This window comes from Nerophis lumbriciformis, linkage group LG13, assembly GCF_033978685.3.
Source record: "Nerophis lumbriciformis linkage group LG13, RoL_Nlum_v2.1, whole genome shotgun sequence".
Taxonomy (NCBI): Eukaryota; Metazoa; Chordata; class Actinopteri; order Syngnathiformes; family Syngnathidae; genus Nerophis; species Nerophis lumbriciformis.
Genome location: NC_084560.2, coordinates 37,556,685 through 37,577,920, shown reverse-complemented (window position 1 = coordinate 37,577,920; position 21,236 = coordinate 37,556,685). Strand labels below are relative to the sequence as shown.

Here is a 21,236-nt window from a genome sequence, read left to right as displayed (position 1 = left end):
AACAAAGTATCGAGCTAAGGCTGTAAATACTTATGTGCATGTGATTTTTGAGTTTTTTTTAATTTTTAATAAATTTGCAAACGCTTTGAAACAAACCTTTTGACATTGTCATTATGGGGTATTGTGTGTAGAATTTTGAGGACAAAAATGAATCTATTCCATTTTGGAATAAGGCTGTAATATAACAAAATGTGGAAAAAGTGAAGCCCTACTTTCCAGATGCACTGTAGGTGAACACTTTTGTAAATCAAACGCACCTCCAAAGAAGTCGCCGTCGCACAATTCCCTCCGGAAGGAGTCGTTCTCCTCCAGCACTTGGCCGTGGTCGATGAAGAACATGCGGTCGCCCGGCGCGCCCTCCCGCACGATGACGTCGCCCTCTTGGTACAGCTCGTACTCCAGCTCGTGGATGACGCTGTTGAGGAAGTTCTCGTCCTGGCTGCGGAAGAGCGGCATGTTCCTCAGCAGGCGGCTGCACATCACCGTCAGGAGTTGCTGTGGCGGTGACAGCAGACATTTTAAAGGAAGGTCAGGGGCGCGGAGAGGAGGCGAGCTCGTTACCTCTTTGAGCGCCGACGACACGGTGTGCATGACTTCCTGCTCGTCGAACCATTTGCCGCCGTAGCGCGCCTGGTAGTAGTTAGTGATGCGGAGCTGCAGCTCTGGAGGGAGCTTCATGAACGTCATGTAGTGCTCCAGGCGAGACATCTGAGGAGGACACACCCCAGGTTTTGTGTTCTTAATACCAACATCTATAGCTTTAAAGTCGGCAAAACACACTTTTTATTGGGGTTGTAACTAGAGATGTCCGAAAATGGCTTTTTTACCGATATCCGATATTACGATATTGTCCAATTCTTAATTACCGATACCGATATCAACCGATACCGATATGTACAGTCGTGGAATTAACACATTATTATGTTGTGATGCCCCGCTGGATGTATTAAACAATGTAACAAGGTTTTTCGAAATAAATCAACTCAAGTTATGGAAAAAAATGCCAACATGGCACTGCCATATTTATTATTGAAGTTACAAAGTGCTTTTTTTTTTTAAACATGCCTCAAAACAGCAGTTTGGAATTTGGGACATGCTCTCCCTGAGAGAGACTATGAGGAGGTTGAGGTGGGCGGGGTTGAGGTGTGTGGGTGTGTGTATATTGTAGCGTCCCGGAAGAGTTAGTACTGCAAGGGGTTCTGGGTATTTGTTCTGTTGTGTTCATGTTGTGTTACGGTGTGTATGTTCTTTCAAAATGTGTTTCTCATTCTTGTTTGGTGTGGGTTCACAGTGTGGCGCATATTTGTAACAGTGTTAAGGTTGTTTATACAGCCACCCTCAGTGTGACTTGTATGGCTGTTGACCAAGTATGCGTTTCATTCACTTGTGTGTGTGGAAAGCCGTAGATATTATGTGACTGGGCCGGCATGCAAAGGAAGTGTCTTTAAGATGTATTAGCGCTTTGACCTCTCCCTACATCCGTGTACACAGCGGCGTTTTAAAAAGTCATGAATTTTACTTTTTGAAACCGATACGGATAATTACGAAACCGATAACGAGAATTTCCGATATTACATTTTAAAGCATTTATCGGCCGATAATATTGATATTATCGGACATCCCTTGTTGTAACTCAGGCGTGTCCAAACTACTACGTCATGAGTTTAATAATTGGTCTAATGGACAACATGAGTAGTTTAGGTCTCTGACATTTAATTATGCACCGAAATCAAACACATGCAGCATTGACTTATATGACCCAATGCAATCAACCTTCCCTAAAAAAAATTTAAAAAAAAAATCCAACCAACACTAAATGTCAACAGACATAGTCCCTCATAACACAACCTTTATTTATGTACTGGAAACAAACGTGCACAGCATTTTTCCCTTTATGGCCCTATGCAAACAACCTTCCATAGTCATGGTTAAAAAAAATACAATTAAAATTCAACCAACACAAAATGTCAACAGATATACTCACATACAACATAACCATTAATTATGCACTGAAAACCAACACATGCAGCATTTACTTATATGACCCAATGCAATCAACCTTCCCTAATCATGGTGCAAAAAAAAAATCCAACCAACACAAAATGTCAACACAAAATGTCAACAGACATAGTCCCACATAACACAACCTTTAATTATGCACTGAAAACAAACATGCACAGCATTTCTTTTTATGGCCCAATGCAAATGACCTTCCATAGTTGTGGTTAAAAATAATAAAATAAAAATTCAACCAACACAAAATGTCAACAGTCACACACAACACAACCTTCAATTATGCACTGAAACCAACATGCGCAGCATTTACTTAAATGACCCAATGCAAACAACCTTCCCTAGTCCACCCATCCAGCCATTTTCTACCGCTTGTCCCTTTTGGGGTCACGAGGGGTGCTGGAGCCTAGTCATGGTGCAAAAAAAAAAAAATCCAGCCAACACAAAATGTTAACATAGTCACACATAACACAACCTTTAATTATGCACTGGAATCAAACAAGCGCAGCATTACCTTTATGACCCAATGAAAACAACCCTCCCTAGTTATGGTTCAAAATAATAAAATAAAAATTCAACAAACACAACATTTCAACAGACATAGTTACACACAGCACAACCTTTAATTATGCACTAAAAACCAACATGAGCAGCATTTACTTGTATGACCCAATGCAAACAACCTTCCCTATTCATGGGACAAAAAAATCCAGCCAAGACAAAATGTCAACAGACATAGTCCCACATAACACAGCCTTTAATTATGCACTGAAAACAAACATGCACAGCATATCTTTTTATGGCCCAATGCAAACAACCTTCCATAGTCGTGGTTAAAAATAATAAAATAAAAATTCAACCAACACAAAATGTCAACAGACATAGTCACACACAACACAACCTTCAATCATGCACTGAAACCAACTTGTGCAACATTCACTTATATGACCCAATGCAAACAACCTTCCCTAGTCATGGTGCAAAAAAAAAATCCAGCCGACACAAAATGTTAACAGACATAGTCACACATAACACAACCTTTAATTATGCACTAAAATCAAACAAGCGCAGCATTACCTTTATGACCCAATGAAAACAACCCTCCCTAGTTATGGTTCAAAATAATAAAATACAAAATCAACAAACACAACATTTCAACAGACATAGTCACACACAGCACAACCTTTAATTATGCACTAAAAACCAACATGAGCAGCATTCACTTGTATGACCCAATGCAAACAACCTTCCCTAGTCATGGGACAAAAAAACAAATCCAGCCAACACAAAATGTCAACAGACATAGGCACACAGAACACAACCGCCTCACTAAACTTTGTGGACTTTATGAAGAAACGTCCATGCACCATAACAATTTCCAACTTACACCCATTTATATCCATTACAAAGTATGATGGGAACAATTTAAAACACTAGCCACATGTTTGGCGCATTTTAGCTGCTTGATATTTCTGATTGATTACAAAGCTCTTAAGAAGGTCATCACGGAAGTAAACAAGGTAGGAGTCAAACTTTCACACTCCTAATATCCAATTTTATTCATTATATATCCATTATATTAATATAATCCAGCTCTGCCAACTCAACGCCATTCAGCTAAAGACTTTCATCACTTTGTATTCTTCATCACGGGAAAAGGACTTTTGGCTACTTTTAGGAAGAAAACAATATTTTGCGCCTCCCCCCACTCTGCGCCGTGACTATAAATAGTAACAATTGTCTATACAATTTTAAGTACGCCTCTGCATAACATTGAATTCTTATTAACATTAAAGCAAACACAAAATAAAGAAATATAGATCAACTTACAATAAAGAATAACTTTATAAAAACATTTTTTTAGTTTGTAACACAAAATATTTAAAGTGCATTCATTTGAATTAATTTCTGCTTAGGCTGCTGCCCCCGCAACCCGACCTTAGATAAGCACAGGAAGATAGATGGATGGATAATTTGCCTAGAAAAAATATATATTTTATAATAAAACTTAATGAAATTAATCCGTTTTAACATTTTTAAAACAATTTTATACATTTTTCTTAATTTTATATTTTAAATAAATTTCAACTATTAGCATTTTTTGACGGACTTGAACCATTTGATATTGAAAAATACAATTAAACTCAATAAGTCATAACAAATTCAAATTGATCAGCAACTCAGGAGGAAGGGGACTCACACGGCCCCATTTGTCACAGCTTACCCTGACACATGAAACAAGACAAATTTGGGGGCGCACAATCCACTTAAGAGTGATGAATATCTTAAAATGTGTTTTGTGGCAATTCCAACTTGGTTATGTAGATTGGCACTTTCCATCATTTTCAGCAGACTGCATTGCAAAAGGATTAATCTTTCCTCTTTGAGAGGAACGGTACGACGGTACCCTGGCCTGTTGCTGTTCAAAAACAACGTTAGCATCGTAGCTCACATGCTAGTGTAATTCAAACACTCAGATCCCCACTGGTCGCGAGTTAAGTCCACAGGCTGTTAGGTCATCGTCCGGTACGGCTCTTAAGAAGCGAGGTTTTACGCGGCACACAAACGCAGCTCATTTGCATTAGGGCTCCAGACTTGACGGTGTCCCCGCGTGCCCACCTTGCTCTTGTACTCCTTGGAGGCGGGGTCGGTGTTGGCGATCATGGCGGTGGCGTTGGCCACCAGCACGGTGTACATCAGGCAGCCGGACACCATGCTGACCATGACGATCCACATCTCCACGTAATCTGCGGCACAAGTCACCGGGGTTTTACTTTTTTTAATTGGACGGCGAGTCGTATGTGCGGCGGCGGAGGAAAGCGTGCTCTCACTTGTGGGGGCGTCCATGGAGCCGTAGGACAGCGCGATCATCTGGGAAAGAGCCCGGAAGACTCCCCAGGAGTACTTGACGATGACCGTGGCGTTCTGGAAAGTCACATTCATCTCACTTAGCAACAAGACGTGCGGCACACACCAATCACATTAGTCTCTAGTCAGCTGTCCAATCAAAACGTATGTCTGCTTTTTTGTGTGGACGAAGCGGAAACAGCAACTTGTAAACGATATAATCAACTATTTAACGATCAAAGCACACCATTGTTGTAGCTCACACCTACACTGCAAAAACTGAAATCTAAGTAATATTAAATATCTCAAATAAGGGTGATATTTGCTTATTTTCTGTCTGATAAGATAATTCTTCTCACTAAGCAGGTTTTATGTTAGGGTGTTTTAATTGTTTTGGTCCTAAATTATTTCAGTAAGATATTACAGCTTGTTGCTGAGATTTGATGACCTATATTGAGTAAAACATGCTTGAAACTAGAATATCAACTGTTGCAAAGCTGTGTCATCAACACTCACAAGTATAAAACTACTTATTTAAAGTAATAATTTCTTATTTCAAGCATGAAAAAAAAAATCATGACTTTGACATCCATCCATCCATCCATTTTCTACCGCTTATTCCCTTTGGGGTCGCGGGGGGCGCTGGAGCCTATCTCAGCTACAATCGGGCGGAAGGCGGGGTACACCCTGGACAAGTCGCCACCTCATCGCAGGGCCAACACAGATAGACAGACAACATTCACACTCACATTCACACACTAGGGCCAATGGACTTTGACACAATTGTCTCATAATTAAAACAGATGACGGCAAAATGGACTTTGCTGTTTTATTTTCAATGAAACAATACAAAATACTTACTCATATAGTAGTACAGTTGGCACAGTACAGTAAACTGACAGTTAATATTTAAACATTTAACATGTGACATTTCTAACAATTTTGAACAGAAATAGTTCATGCACATTCAAAAAATTCTTCAAAATTACAATTAAAAATGTTTTGACCGGGGGCCAGGCTGTATATATGCGCACTAATTGACTGAAAGAGCAAGCATTTGGCGCGATGATGTCATGTTATCGATGGAAAAATGCATTTTTAGACCATATGATTTGCCTGAGCGGCTAGGAGACCCCGAGAGTAACAAGCGGTTGCCTTGTTGCCTTTCCATTAAGAACAATAAATTAGTTTTTAATATAAGTAAATGTAATGCCTAGTGCATATCATGATGTCAAGATAATGGCACTAGCATTTACTTAATTTAAGAATATTTTTCAACATATTGAGCAAAAAGTGCACTTGTTATTAGTGAGAATATTCTTATTTTAAGGTATTTGTGGGTTCATTGAAGTTAGCTAATTTTACTTGTTTTGGAAAGTCTTGACAAACCAACATTTCTTGTTCTATTGGCAGATAATTTTGCTTAGTTCAAATAAAATACCCCTCATTTTTGTATTTTTTTTTTCTTGTTTTTGAACACTGACTTTTTGCAGTGTACTTCCTGTTCCTGTCCACAGCGATAAGCCTTCCGGACTATAAGGCGCTACTATTTTCCTACACTCTGAGCTCTGCGGCTTATAAAATGGTGCGGCTAATTCATGGATTTTTCCTCGCTGATGGCTATAAAGCAAATAGTTTCCATTAAACACAAGCAAAGACACTGACAAGGTGTGTTGTCGTTTGCCATCTTTTGGACGAGTTCGGCCACTACAGGTGCTGCAGAATGAATGCCTACAAGTGTTTCCTGCTCTTTAAATCTTTACACCGAAAGTACAAGTGCTGTTCAGTCTTCTAATCGGCCATAGCGTTTCTACTCTTATGGATTCTTCATTCATCACTCCAAGCAACATTTGGAAGTTTTACAATATAACTAAAACAATTATTTCTTACTAAACCGTCCCATGTGTGATGTCTGTTGGAGTGTTTTCATGCATATTTGTACGTGCTATCGTAATGTAATGAAGCTGGCATCTTTAGCATTTACGAGCGTCTGTGTTAGTACAATTAACTTACGATGGCATTCTTTTTCTATTGTTTCAGTTTCATAAATTCACCAAAACGTCGCCGTGGACTTATTGAGTCTGTTTAGCTGATTGGAGAGCTACCTTCCGCAGCTAGTGGGTCCATGACGATGACTTCTGTTTTGTTTGATCAGCTGTGTTACTGACACTGTTTGGAAACAATTAAGGTATGTAACAAAACATTTACTAAATATTCTGTGTAAATAACTAATTTCATAACATACACTATATATCTGTGGCTTATAGTCCGGTGCGGCTAATATGTGGGCAAAAAACATGCGGTTTTTATACGGGTGCGCTCTGTAGTCCGGAAAATACAGTATATAAACATTTACTTCTTATTTGACGTATTTATATGTGTATTCAACATTTATGTATATAGGGTGAGACAATTACGAACATAATTTCATTTGCAATGCTGACCGAGCAAAGAGGGAGCATTGCGGTGTGAGGATAATCACACTTCTTTTTTTTATCGTTTTATCTAATGTTTATCTAGTGTGTGTCATGATTTCATTTCTATTTTCATTTTTTATTATATATTCTAACTTTATATTTTTTATTTTTTTATTTGTATTTTTTTTATACTTTGTAGCACTTTGAGATTTTAACAAATGTAAAGTGCGTTACAAATGTAATTCATTATTATTTATTATTATTTTAATCTCTCATCATCTGTCATTTACCAACAAAAATGAGCGCCATAGATCGCTCTCAGCAGATCACAAATGTTAACGTGCGAGGGGAATTGTGTTGGAACATAAATGAATGTTTAAGAAAGTGTCAAACATACACGGAGAGCGTCTGCAACTTGTGACTATTTTGTGTGTAGTTTCAAGTGTACTATAAAACGAGTAAAACATCAATACAGTGTTTGTTTTTCCAGTTTTTGTTGACATTTTGTGCTTTTTAAGGCTACAAAGAGCACTTTAAAGTTTCCAAAGTGCGGCCTGGGGGCCAAAAACTAAATTAATAAAAGTAGTAAAAGAGCAAACTGGTGAAACGTAACGAGAAAATGTTGCAAAATTGGCGCCAAAAAACGCAATTTTGTTTTGTTTTGTTTTTTTAAAATAAAAACTTATAATCAACGGATAGATCTGAAGTTAAAAGTAAAAAAAATAGATGTATTGAAAATAATAATGCATCAAAATAAAACTTATGGATTAATTGAACTATTGAAGGCTCTGATTGCTTTGAAATTTTTTATGGGGAAAATATAGCATTTTTGTGTGTTTGCAATAAAAAAACTAAATGTTCTATGACAAAAAAGAGCATCAAACAACAACAACAAAACACATTAAATGAATGAAAACTTATAATCGACGAATATATCGAAAGTTGATTTGGTGATTTAAGAGTTAAAAGTGACAAAATGTATGACTCATTCTAACCCTTTTATGAGCGGGACCCTTTTGGATCCCTGAGACCTTTAGTGTAATTTTTTTGTAAATAGTCCTTTAAAAAAGAAAAACTATTAAAATCAATGTTATATATTTTGTGTCTGCCATAAAAAACTAAGTTTTATTTTACAAAAAGTGCATAACATAAACAAACAAAAAGCATTAACTGAATAAAAACCTATAATCGACGGATAGATCAGAAGTTGATCTAGAGATTTAAGAGTTAAAAGTTAAAAAAAAAAGTATGACTTATTTATCACTTTTATGAGCGGGACCCTTTTGGATCCCTAAGATCTTTAGTGTGATTTTTTTTGTAAATTGTTCTTTAAAAAAGAAAAATATTTTTTATGTTTTTATGAATTATTTTTTGTTATGTTATGTTAGTTTTTATGATTTATTGACCAACTTAAGGCTCCAATTACTTCACATCAAATATTCCACTTAGACATTTTGAGGGGGAAATATTGCATATTTTTGTGTTTGCCATAAAAAGTTTTATTTGACAAAAAGGGCAGAAAACATAAAATAATTAAAACCTTTAATCGAAGGATAGAGCTGAAGTTGATCCTGAGATTTAAGTGTTAAAAGTAAAAATAATATATAATGATGGGACTTATTTTTAACACTTTTATAAGTGGGACCCTTTTGGATACCCAATAATTTTAGTAGAATTTTGTTAAACTGTCACTGCTCAAAAAATAATAATGAAATAAAATCAATGTTATGAATTATTGACCCATTTGAGGTTCCAATTACTTCACATCAAATATTCCACTTTGAAATATTTTTTTGGGGAAAATTGCAAATTTGACAAAAAGGGCATACAATAAACAAACAAAAACATTAAAAGGAAATAAAAATGTATAATCAATGAACAGATCTGAAGTTGATCTAGGGATGTATGCCTGGAAAGTAAAAAAAAAAAAAAATGTATGACTTGTTTTAACACATTTATGAGTGGGACCCTTTTGAATACCTGAGGCCTTTAGTGTGAAATTTTTGTCCATGTTTAAAAAAAAAAAAAGAAGAAAAAAAGTTGTTATGAATTATTGAGCTAATTAAGGCTCCAATTACTTCACTTCAAATATTCCAATTTGAAAATGTTTTTGGGGAGAATATTGCATAGTTTGTGTTTCTGCCATAAGGGTTGTATTTGGGGAAAAAAGGGCATGAAACATAAATAAATAAAAACATAACTCAAGTTGATCTGTTAAAAGTACAAAAATATATATATTACAATGTATGACACTTTCATGACTGAGACCCTTTTGGGTCCCCGGGACCCTTAATGTTCATCAAAATTGAGGGGAGCCCTGATGTGTTTGAAAATGAAACATTTTAAAATGGCCTCCGAATGCTTTCATTTTCCAGCGTGCGGCCCAGTGGAAAAAGTTAGGACATAACAGACAGACAGGGCTTAGCTGTCTGTAACAAACACACGCGCACACACACACACACACACACACACACACACACACACACACACACACACACACCGCAAAATGAGCTAACGTTACGCTAAAAGCGAATTAGCCTTCACCTCAAGCCAGGACTGCGAGCGAGCCGAGCTGCCTTTTATATTTCTAGAAGGTCAACGTGCTCATAGTGATGTTACTAGTAGTTGTCGTCGCCATGTCTCTTCTTCGTTCTTCTGCTTCGTCTCTGTTATGTTTTTCGTAGTTTTGAAGCAATGCATGATGGGAATCCGGATGTTGTGTGTCAGTGTATTAATGCCGGCTGGAATAAACACACGCTGAGAAATAGCTCCGTGCCTGCCTACTTTTATGGGTTATAGATAAACCTATGGGTAACGGAGACTTACAGTATATAATAGTCTCCTTTCCAGGTGAGAGAGGACGCTAAAGGCACGCCCCCAATATTGTTGTCCGGGTGGAAATCGGGTGAAATTCGGGAGAATGGTTACAGTGGGAGATTTTCGGGAGGGGCACTGAAATCCGGGAGTCTGCCGGTAAAATCGGGAGGGTTGGCAAGCATGAGTCAATGTCACCTGTCGTACCATCAGGTTTTCCTTGCGGACCCAGCAGTCTGTGGGGAACTCCTCCAGCATGGGCACAAAGTACTGGATGCAACCGTTCCAGTGGCACAGCAGGAAGATCATCATGAAGAGCGAGAGCACGCGGAAGAACAGACGCACCACCTCCAGGTTAGCGTTGGACACCTGCGAGAAACAACAACTATAAGACTTCATTCTCATGTATTTCACACAACAACAAAGCAAAACATGATGGTAGCTGTCACCGTGTTAGCATGCTAACCTCTTATGCTAATTTTGTACTCGTTTACTTAGTAATCATAGATTTCGTTTCTTGACGACCGCTCAGAAGCATGCTAGCTATCCCCTTTTAGCATATATGTTTTGTGCTCAAATTTGAGCTAATTTTGTACGTTTTAACCTGATAATCATTGATTTTGTTACTTGGTGCCATCTTACAAGTATGCTAGCTGTTCTTCTGTTAGCATGCTAACCTTTTATGCTACATTTAAACTAATTTAGTCATTTTTAACCTAATAATCATGGAATCCATTACTTGGTGCCATCTCAAAAGTATGCTAGCTCTACCCCTTTTAGCATATATGTTTCTGCTAAAATCGTACCTAACTTTGTACGTTTTATCCTAATAATCGTTGCTTTTGTTACTTGGTGCCATCTTAGAAGTATGCTAGCTGTTCTTCGTTAGCATGCTAACCTTTTATGCTACATTTAAACTAATTCCGTAATTTTTAACCTAATAATCATGGATTCCGTTACTTGGTGCCATCTCAAAAGTATGCTAGCTCTTCCCCTTTTAGCATGCAAATATTAGCATATTTATCACGTTTTCTGCTTGAATTTGTAGTTAATTTTGTACGTTTTAACCTAATAATCATTGATTTTGTTACTTGGTGCCATCTCAAAAGTATGTTAGCATGCAAATATTAGCATATTTTTTTTGTCATGTTTTATGCTTGAATTTCTAGCTAATTTTGTATGTTTTAACCTAATAATCATTGATTTTGTTATTTGTCGCCATATTTCTTTTACAATGCTAAAATTAGCATGCTAATGTTTTATGCACCATTTCAAAAGTATGCCAGTTCTTTCCCTTTTTGCATGTAAATGTTAGCATATTCACATTTTGTGTAAGAATTTCAGCTAATTTCGTACGTTTTATTCTACACATTGATTTTGTCACTTGGTACCATCTCAGAAGTATGCTAGTTTTTTTATTTTTTGCACTTCAGCTCTTTGAGATATTTGTGATAAAGGGCTATATAAATAATATTTAATTGATAGAAATGTTAGCATATTAACGTCTTATGCAGGAATTTCTGCTATTTTTGTAGGTTTAACATAATTTATTTTGTTAGTTGGCACTATCTTATAAGGATGACACCTGTTCTCTTGTTACTATGCTAATGTTAGCATCCTATAAAAAATGTTATCCTAGCATTTTAAATAATTTCGTACTTTTAACCCTAATGTTCATAGATTTTGTTACTTATCCTTTTATGATACGTTTAAGCTAATTTCGTACTATTTAACCTAAATATGGATTCCGTTACTTGGTGCCATCTCAAAGGTATGCTAGCTCTTCCTCTTTTAGCATGTACATTTTAGTATATTTATTATGTTGAATTTTTAGCTAATTGTGGACATTTCAACCTAATAATCATTGATTTTGTTACTTATCGCTATCTTTCTAAGTATGATAGCTGTTCCCCTGTTACAATGCTAAAATTAGCATGCTAATGTTTTATGCTATCATTTTTAAAAATGTTGTACATTTAACCTAATAATCATAAATTTCGTTACTTAACCTTGTTAGCTTTGTTTAAGCTAATTTTGTACGTTTTAACCTAATAATCATTGATTCCGCTACTTGGCACCCTATTTTAAGTATCCTAGCTTTTTCACTGTTACCATGCTAATGTCACCAGACTCATGTTTACGCTAGCATTTCAGCAAAATTTTGTACTTCTTAAAATTTAAGTGAAAGCTATATTTTACAGCAGACCCTATGACCTGAGATTTGTCGGGATTTTGAAGCAGTTTATCTTGATATGTCAGATAAATATCAACTGATATTAGTGGTGTCTCAATATTTATTATTCACTTCCGATACGATATTGGCGCTTTGAGTATTGGCTGATACCGATATATGATATCAACAGGAATTATACACACTTTTATTGTTTTAATGATTTTGACATTTTCACCATGTTACCTGATTAGAGAACCTCTTTAGATGCTATTCTTCTGCAACCTGGTAATAAGGTCCACTTCTCGTTCTATGGCTATCATCCCATATCTTTTCAACACTAGTGTTTCTTAGCCCTTAGAGGGCCGCCAAAAAAATATCTCTTTCTCAGATCAGCAGTCCTCAGTTGTACCGTATTTTTCCGACTATAAGTCGCAGTTTTTTTCATAGTTAGGCCGGGGGTGCGACTTATACTCAGGAGCGACTTATGTGTGAAATTATTAACACATTACCATAAAATATCAAATAATATTATTTATCTCATTCACGTAAGAGACTAGACGTATAAGATTTCATGGGATTTAGCGATTAGGAGTGACAGATTGTTTGGTAAACGTATAGAGAAGTTTCTTAAGCGCAAAAATTATGACTAAAGTGATGAAGTGAAGCTCGAAGACTTCTATGGAAATGCAAGAACCGAGACTCAGATTTCCCTCGCCCGGACGCGGGTCACCGGGGCCCCCCTCCGGAGCCAGGCCCGGAGTTGGGGCACGATGGCGAGCGCCTGGTGGCCGGGCCTGTCCCCATGGGGCCCGGCCGGGCACAGCCCGAAGAGGCAACGTGGGTCCCCCCTCCAATGGGCTCACCACCCATAGCAGGGGCCATAGAGGTCGGGTGCAATGTGAGCTGGGCGGTAGCCGAAGGCAGGGCACTTGGCGGTCCGATCCTCGGCTACAGAAGCTAGCTCTTGGGACGTGGAACGTCACCTCGCTGGGGGGGAAGGAGCCTGAGCTAGTGCGCGAGGTAGAGAAGTTCCGGTTGGATATAGTCGGACTCACCTCGACGCACAGCAAGGGCTCTGGAACCAGTTCTCTCGAGAGGGGCTGGACTCTCTTCCACTCTGGCGTTGCCAGCAGTGAGAGGCGACGGGCTGGGGTGGCAATTCTTGTTGCCCCCCGGCTCAGAGCCTGCATGTTGGAGTTCAACCCGGTGGACGAGAGGGTAGCTTCCCTCCGCCTTCGGGTGGGGGGACGGGTCCTGACTGTTGTTTGCGCTTACGCGCCAAACAGCAGCTCAGAGTACCCACCCTTTTTGGATTCACTCGAGGGAGTACTTGAGAGTGCTCCCCCGGGTGATTCCCTCGTTCTACTGGGGGACTTCAACGCTCATATTGGCAACGACAGTGAAACCTGGAGAGGTGTGATTGGGAAGAATGGCCGCCCGGATCTGAACCCAAGTGGTGTTTTGTTATTGGACTTTTGTGCCCGTCACGGATTGTCCATAACGAACACCATGTTCAAGCATAAGGGTGTCCATATGTGCACTTGGCACCAGGACACCCTAGGCCGCAGTTCTATGATCGACTTTGTAGTTGTGTCATCGGATTTGCGGCCTCATATTTTGGACACTCGGGTGAAGAGAGGGGCGGAGCTTTCTACCGATCACCACCTGGTGGTGAGTTGGCTGCGATGGTGGGGGAGGATGCCGGACAGACCTGGCAGGCCCAAACGCATTGTGAGGGTTTGCTGGGAACGTCTGGCAGAGTCTCCTGTCAGAGAGAGTTTCAATTCCCACCTCCGGAAGAACTTTGAACATGTCACGAGGGAGGTGCTGGACATTGAGTCCGAGTGGACCATGTTCCGCACCTCTATTGTCGAGGCGGCTGATTGGAGCTGTGGCCGCAAGGTAGTTGGTGCCTGTCGTGGCGGTAATCCTAGAACCCGTTGGTGGACACCGGCGGTGAGGGATGCCGTCAAGCTGAAGAAGGAGTCCTATCGGGTTCTTTTGGCTCATGGGACTCCTGAGGCAGCGGACAGGTACCGACAGGCCAAGCGGTGTGCGGCTTCAGCGGTCGCGGAGGCAAAAACTCGGACATGGGAGGAGTTCGGGGAAGCCATGGAAAACGACTTCCGGACGGCTTCGAAGCGATTCTGGACCACCATCCACCGCCTCAGGAAGGGGAAGCAGTGCACTACCAACACCGTGTATGGTGCGGATGGTGTTCTGCTGACCTCGACTGCGGAAGTTGTGGATCGGTGGAGGGAATACTTCGAAGACCTCCTCAATCCCACCAACACGTCTTCCTATGAGGAAGCAGTGCCTGAGGAATCTGTGGTGGGCTCTCCTATTTCTGGGGCTGAGGTTGCTGAGGTAGTTAAAAAGCTCCTCGGTGGCAAGGCCCCGGGGGTGGATGAGATCCGCCCGGAGTTCCTTAAGGCTCTGGATGCTGTAGGGCTGTCTTGGTTGACAAGACTCTGCAGCATCGCGTGGACATCGGGGGAAGTGCCTCTGGATTGGCAGACCGGGGTGGTGGTTCCTCTCTTTAAAAAGGGGAACCGGAGGGTGTGTTCTAACTATCGTGGGATCACACTCCTCAGCCTTCCCGGTAAGGTCTATTCAGGTGTACTGGAGAAGAGGCTACGCCGGATAGTCGAACCTCAGATTCAGGAGGAACAGTGTGGTTTTCGTCCTGGTCGTGGAACTGTGGACCAGCTCTATACTCTCGGCAGGGTCCTTGAGGGTGCATGGGAGTTTGCCCAACCAGTCTACATGTGCTTTGTGGACTTGGAGAAGGCATTCGACCGTGTCCCTCGGGAAGTCCTGTGGGGAGTGCTCAGAGAGTATGGGGTTTCGGACTGTCTGATTGTGGCGGTCCGCTCCCTGTATGATCAGTGTCAGAGCTTGGTTCGCATTGCCGGCAGTAAGTCGGACACGTTTCCGGTGAGGGTTGGACTCCGCCAAGGCTGCCCTTTGTCACCGATTCTGTTCATAACTTTTATGGACAGAATTTCTAGGCGCAGTCAAGGCGTTGAGGGGATCCGGTTTGGTGGCTGCAGGATTAGGTCTCTGCTTTTTGCAGATGATTTGGTCCTGATGGCTTCATCTGGCCAGGATCTTCAGCTCTCACTGGATCGGTTCGCAGCTGAGTGTGAAGCGACTGGGATGAGAATCAGCACCTCCAAGTCCGAGTCCATGGTTCTCGCCCGGAAAAGGGTGGAGTGCCATCTCCGGGTTGGGGAGGAGATCTTGCCCCAAGTGGAGGAGTTCAAGTACCTCGGAGTCTTGTTCACGAGTGAGGGAAGAGTGGATCGTGAGATCGACAGGCGGATCGGTGCGGCGTCTTCAGTAATGCGGACGCTGTATCGATCCGTTGTGGTGAAGAAGGAGCTGAGCCGGAAGGCAAAGCTCTCAATTTACCGGTCGATCTACGTTCCCATCCTCACCTATGGTCATGAGCTTTGGGTTATGACCGAAAGGACAAGATCACGGGTACAAGCGGCCGAAATGAGTTTCCTCCGCCGGGTGGCGGGGCTCTCCCTTAGAGATAGGGTGAGAAGCTCTGTCATCCGGGGGAAGCTCAAAGTAAAGCCGCTGCTCCTCCGCATCGAGAGGAGCCAGATGAGGTGGTTCGGGCATCTGGTCAGGATGCCACCCGAGCGCCTCCCTAAGGAGGTGTTTAGGGCATGTCCGACCGGTAGGAGGCCACGAGGAAGACCCAGGACACGTTGGGAAGACTATGTCTCCCGGCTGGCCTGGGAACGCCTCGGGATCCCCCGGGAGGAGCTGGACGAAGTGGCTGGGGAGAGGGAAGTCTGGGCTTCCCTGCTTAGGCTGCTGCCCCCGCGACCCGACCTCGGATAAGCGGAAGAAGATGGATGGATGGATGGATGGTGATGAAGTGAAGTGAAGTGAAGTGAATTACATTTATATAGCGCTTTTTCTCAAGTGACTCAAAGCGCTTTACATTGTGAAACCCAATATCTAAGTTACATTTAAACCAGTGTGGGTGGCACTGGGAGCAGGTGGGTAAAGTGTCTTGCCCAAGGACACAATGGCAGTTACTAGGATAGCGGAAGCGGGGATCGAACCTGCGACCCTTAAGTTGCTGGCACGGCCGCTCCACCAACCGAGCTATACCGCCCCAATTATTGATGAAGCTGTATTTTCATTTGCACTTTAATTTTATTGACAGTTTAGTTTAAAACATGTCACTAAATGAGCCTAAAGGAAAATGTTTGTATAAAAAAAACAAAAAAAAATCATGCTGTGTAAAAATCTGCTTACTTTCTCAACTTCATTGAAGAAGCGGACCAGCCTGGACACCCGGGCCAGTCGGATCAGGCTGAGGATGCGCACAAACATGAGGATCCTCATCATCCTGGTGGTCTTGGAAGGGTTGTCGTCATTGTGGTAGTGTAAGCCCTATCACACACACACACACACACACACACACACACACACACACACACACACACACACACACACACAGTCATCTTATTACACTTTGTCATCTTATTTTTAGGCCCACAACAAAAAAATAGCACTTCTGCAATCTAATAATGTCCTTTATTACCGCAAACAGCAGTATGTAGCCGATAGGGAAGGCGGCAATAACGTCGGGAATGAACCATGTCCTCAGGTAGCTCACTCGGATCTGCTTGATGTCCAGAATAGCTTCCTGAGACACACAGGAGAGCGGCAGCATGACTCAGCACATTTATTTTTACATTTTCATAAGCTTGCATACAATAAAGCAGAGGTGTCCAAACATTCCCCACATTTTGGTAGTTTTCACCTTCAAAACCAGTACACAATATATCGATTTTTTTTCACAAAAAAAATGAAATTTCGGAAGAAATTTCATGTAAACGCTGAAGAGCTTAAGCCGAACTGAAATGCTAACAGTTAGCACACTGGCCAGATGGCGTCAAGTAACAAATTTTTTTTTAGCAAAAAGCACTAAAAAAGCTAGCATGCTAACAGCACAATGCTAACATGCTAACAATGACAATGACAAAATGAACACACACCCATATTAGAAAACTGTATTAAAAAACTACAATATGCAATTTCGGGAGACATTTCCTGTGAATGCTGAATAGCCAAAATTGAACTAAAATGCAAACAGTTAGCACGCTGACCAGATAGGGTCAGGTAACAAAAATATGAGCTAAAAAAACTAGCAAGCTAACAGTACTATGCTAACAATGACATGCTTACATTTAGCATAGGTGAAATACCAAAATATATGACACAGAGGTATACCTGCTAAGTTAGCTTGAAAAGCTAACATGCTAATGTTATAATGCTATCTAACAAGTACCAAAATATATTACTCTGAAGTGTGCACCTGAAACTTTTGTTGAAAATGCTAGCATGCTAATATTAGTATTCATATATTTTTATAAGTTTAAAATTGAGCCCTTTTTGCTCAATATGTTGAAAAATATTCTTAAATGAAGTAAATGCTAGTGCCATTATCTTGACATAATGATATGCGCTCGGCATCATGATTTTTTTTTTCATGCTTGAAGTAAGAAATTATTACTTTAAAAAAGTAGTTTTAAAGTTAAAGTTAAAGTACCAATGATTGTCACACACACACTAGGTGTGGCGAGATTATTCTCTGCATTTGACCCATCACCCTTGATCACCCCCTGGGAGGTGAGGGGAGCAGTGGGCAGCAGCGGTGGCCGCGCCCGGGAATCATTTTGGTGATTTAACCCCCAATTCCAACCCTTGATGCTGAGTGCCATGCAGGGAGGTAATGGGTCCCATTTTTATAGTCTTTGGTATGACTCGGCCGGGGTTTGAACTCACAACCTACCGATCTCAGGGCGGACACCCTAACCACTAGGCCACTGAGTAGGTGGCCTATACTTGTGAGTGTTGATGACACAGCTTTGCAACAGTTGATATTCTGGTTTCAAGCATGTTTTACTCAATATAGGTCATCAAATCTCAGCAACAAGCTGTAATATCTTACTGAGATCATTTAGGACCAAAACCCTTAAAACAAGTAAAACAGAAGACAGAAAATATCACCTTTATTTGAGATATTTAATCTTACTTAGATTTCAGTTTTTGCAGTGTGTTCAGCCCTGATTGTAAAAATAACATTGTACTGTTTTTCAATTGTCACTAAAAAGTGTAACATGTCATGTGTAATGTAGTGGCCTGCTAGAATGAGGGGTGACGGTACGTACCATGCTAAAGTGCTAAAGGGCGAAACATGGTGTGCCGCCTGCTGCAGAGCACAGATGTGCCAAAAGGTGAACAGATGAAAGGCGGCTTAGTTCCTCTCACGCGGCCAATCCCTCGCTTCTAAATCTCATCGCTACGGCCAATTTCCCCCGCTCCCGCGCTGAGGGAGCACTAATCTAGACTCGGTGTACATGGACTAGATTACACACGGGGAGAGGGGGGGATTACGGCAGCCCCTCACCTCGCCGTCCTCCGGGATGATGCCCATGCGGAAGTTGAGGGCCACGTCGACGAGGAAGAGCGTGTCGGAGAAGACGTTGAAGCCTTCCCACGCCAGCCCGCTGGTGCCATCCAAGAAGGCGATCTCCATAGGGATGCCGATGAGGTTGAGGAAGGTGACGGCCATCATGCCCATGATGTAGTAGCTCCTGTGGGAGGAACATCACACCAGCGTTCAGGATGCTTTTACACCAGCGTTCAGGATGCTTTTACACCAGCGTTCAGGGTGCTTTAACACCAGCGTTCAGGATGCTTTAACACCAGCGTTCAGGGTGCTTTTACACCAGCGTTCAGGATGCTTTTACACCAGCGTTCAGGGTGCTTTAACACCAGCGTTCAGGATGCTTTAACACCAGCGTTCAGGGTGCTTTTACACCAGCGTTCAGGATGCTTTAACACCAGCTTTCAGGATGCTTTAACACCGGCGTTCAAGATGCATTAACACCAGCGTTCAGGATGCTTTAACACCAGCGTTCAGGATGCTTTAACACCAGCGTTCAGGATGCTTTTACACCGGCGTTCAGGGTGCTTTAAAACCAGCGTTCATGATGCTTTTACACCAGCGTTCATGATGTTTTTACACCAGCGTTCAAGATGCTTTTATACCAGCGTTCAGGGTGCTTTTACACCAGTGTTCAAGGTGCTTTTAAACCAGCATTCAGGATGCTTTAACACCAGCGTTCAGGGTGCTTTTACACCAGCGTTCATCATGCTTTTACACCAGCGTTCAGGGTTCCTTTACACCAGCGTTCATGATGCTTAAACGCCAGTGTTCAGGGTGCTTTAAGACCAGCGTTCAGGATGCTTTTACACCAGCGTTCAGGGTACTTTTGCACCAGCGTTCATCATGCTTTTACACCAGCGTTCAGGATGCTTTTAGACCAGCGTTCAGGATGCTTTTACACCAGCGTTCAGGATGCTTTTAAACCAGCGTTCAGGATGCTTTTACACCAGCGTTCAAGGTGCTTTTAAACCAGCATTCAGGATGCTTTAACACCAGCGTTCAGGATGCTTTTACACCAGCGTTCAGGATGCTTTTACACCAGCGTTCAGGATGCTTTTACACCAGCGTTCAGGATGCTTTTACACCAGCGTTCAGGATGCTTTTACACCAGCGTTCAGGATGCTTTTACCCCAGCGTTCAGGATGCTTTTAAACGAGCGTTCAGGATGCTTTTACACCAGCGTTCAAGGTGCTTTTACACCAGCGTTCAAGGTGCTTTTACACCAGCGTTGAAGGTGCTTTTACACCAGCGTTCAGGGTGCTTTTACACCAGGTTTCAGGACGCTTTCACACCATCCATCGTTCAGGGTGCTTTTACACCAGCGTTCATGATGCTTTTACACCAGTGTTCAGGGTGCGTTTACACCAGCGTTCAGGGTGCGTTTACACCAGCGTTCAGGGTGCTTTTACACCAGCAATCAGGGTGCTTTTACACCAGCGTTCAGGATGCTTTTACACCAGCGTTCAGGATGATTTTACACCATAGTTTCGGGTGCTTTCACACCAGCTTCAGGGTGTTTTTACACCGACCTGTGGGGGTGAAGGCTGACTCGGGCTACAATAACTCCAACGTGACTCCGCTTTCACGTCACCTGATCACCTGACTGCCAGGAGATCGAGTGTCGGCCTCCAACGCTTTGTTCCTGGAATCCAACATTATTAGTTCATTATTTCAGCTAAATATACTTTACTTGATGAAATACATGCAGTACATTTAAAGTACTCATACCAATATTAGTGATGTGCAATACCACAGATTTTCTCTCTGATCCGATAAAATTCCGATTAATTCCGATATTTTGTGCAAATATCGTTAGTTTCCACTAAAATGTGAAAAGTATTTCATAAATACTTCTCAGCATCAAGAACAGAATACAGAGCGATGTGTTTCATTATTTATTGGAGCTATTTATTATTTACGAGCAAGACACCGAACCTCTAGCCGCTCCTGATGGGTCGTGGTTAGCGCCTCACATGGCAGCGTCCGCCAGCTGTCGTCCACAATGTCCTTGTTACTAACAATACACGCCTATTTTATTCTATACTTATTAAAAAATAAAATAATATCATCAAAATAAATTTAAAAGAATTACAATAAATAATTCATCGAAATAAAGTTTCAAGAACATGTAAACAACACAAGTGTCCTTACTTTTTCACACTGTGTTCCTGGTAATATACACATTCTCTCAAATAACTACGGTATCAAAAGTATCCGCAGTTTGATTTGAGAATCGCTATTAGAGCATCAAGAGCTAACTATCATGGATTTCGTTACTTGGCGCAATCTCAGAAGTATGCGAGCTCTTCCCCTTTTAGCATGCAAATGTTAGCATATTATTAAGGGTGTAATGGTACGTGTATTTGTATTGAACCGTTTCGGTACGGGGGGTTCGGTTCGGAACGGAGGTGCACCGAACAAGTTTCCACACGGACATATTAAGTAGCGCACCGCACGTTGTGTAAACAATGCACACCGAGGCACAACA

At 41.4% G+C, this 21,236-nt stretch overlaps 1 protein-coding gene and 1 long non-coding RNA gene across 3 annotated transcripts in view; one reads left to right on the top strand and one right to left on the bottom strand.

The window, feature by feature from the left end:
- Positions 1-17,040, top strand: part of LOC133613372 (uncharacterized) — a 37,048-nt gene extending 20,008 nt beyond the window's left edge. The window contains exons 2-4 of the long non-coding RNA XR_012050783.1: positions 6,901-7,048; positions 10,305-10,445; positions 16,565-17,040. This is a non-coding gene — a long non-coding RNA (uncharacterized lncRNA). The remainder of the gene's footprint in view (positions 1-6,900; positions 7,049-10,304; positions 10,446-16,564) is intronic.
- hcn5 (hyperpolarization activated cyclic nucleotide-gated potassium channel 5) overlaps positions 1-21,236 on the bottom strand; it is a 42,336-nt gene that overhangs the window by 15,970 nt on the left and 5,130 nt on the right. The window contains exons 2-9 of one of the 2 annotated variants that reach the window (XM_061970870.2): positions 18,707-18,893; positions 16,835-16,939; positions 16,546-16,683; positions 10,299-10,460; positions 4,845-4,938; positions 4,633-4,760; positions 562-708; positions 258-495 (exon numbers count right to left, since the gene is read on the bottom strand). In XM_061970870.2, coding sequence (XP_061826854.1) covers positions 258-495; positions 562-708; positions 4,633-4,760; positions 4,845-4,938; positions 10,299-10,460; positions 16,546-16,683; positions 16,835-16,939; positions 18,707-18,893 — 1,199 coding nt within the window. The remainder of the gene's footprint in view (positions 1-257; positions 496-561; positions 709-4,632; positions 4,761-4,844; positions 4,939-10,298; positions 10,461-16,545; positions 16,684-16,834; positions 16,940-18,706; positions 18,894-21,236) is intronic. The other variant, XM_061970871.2, reaches the window with a different exon arrangement.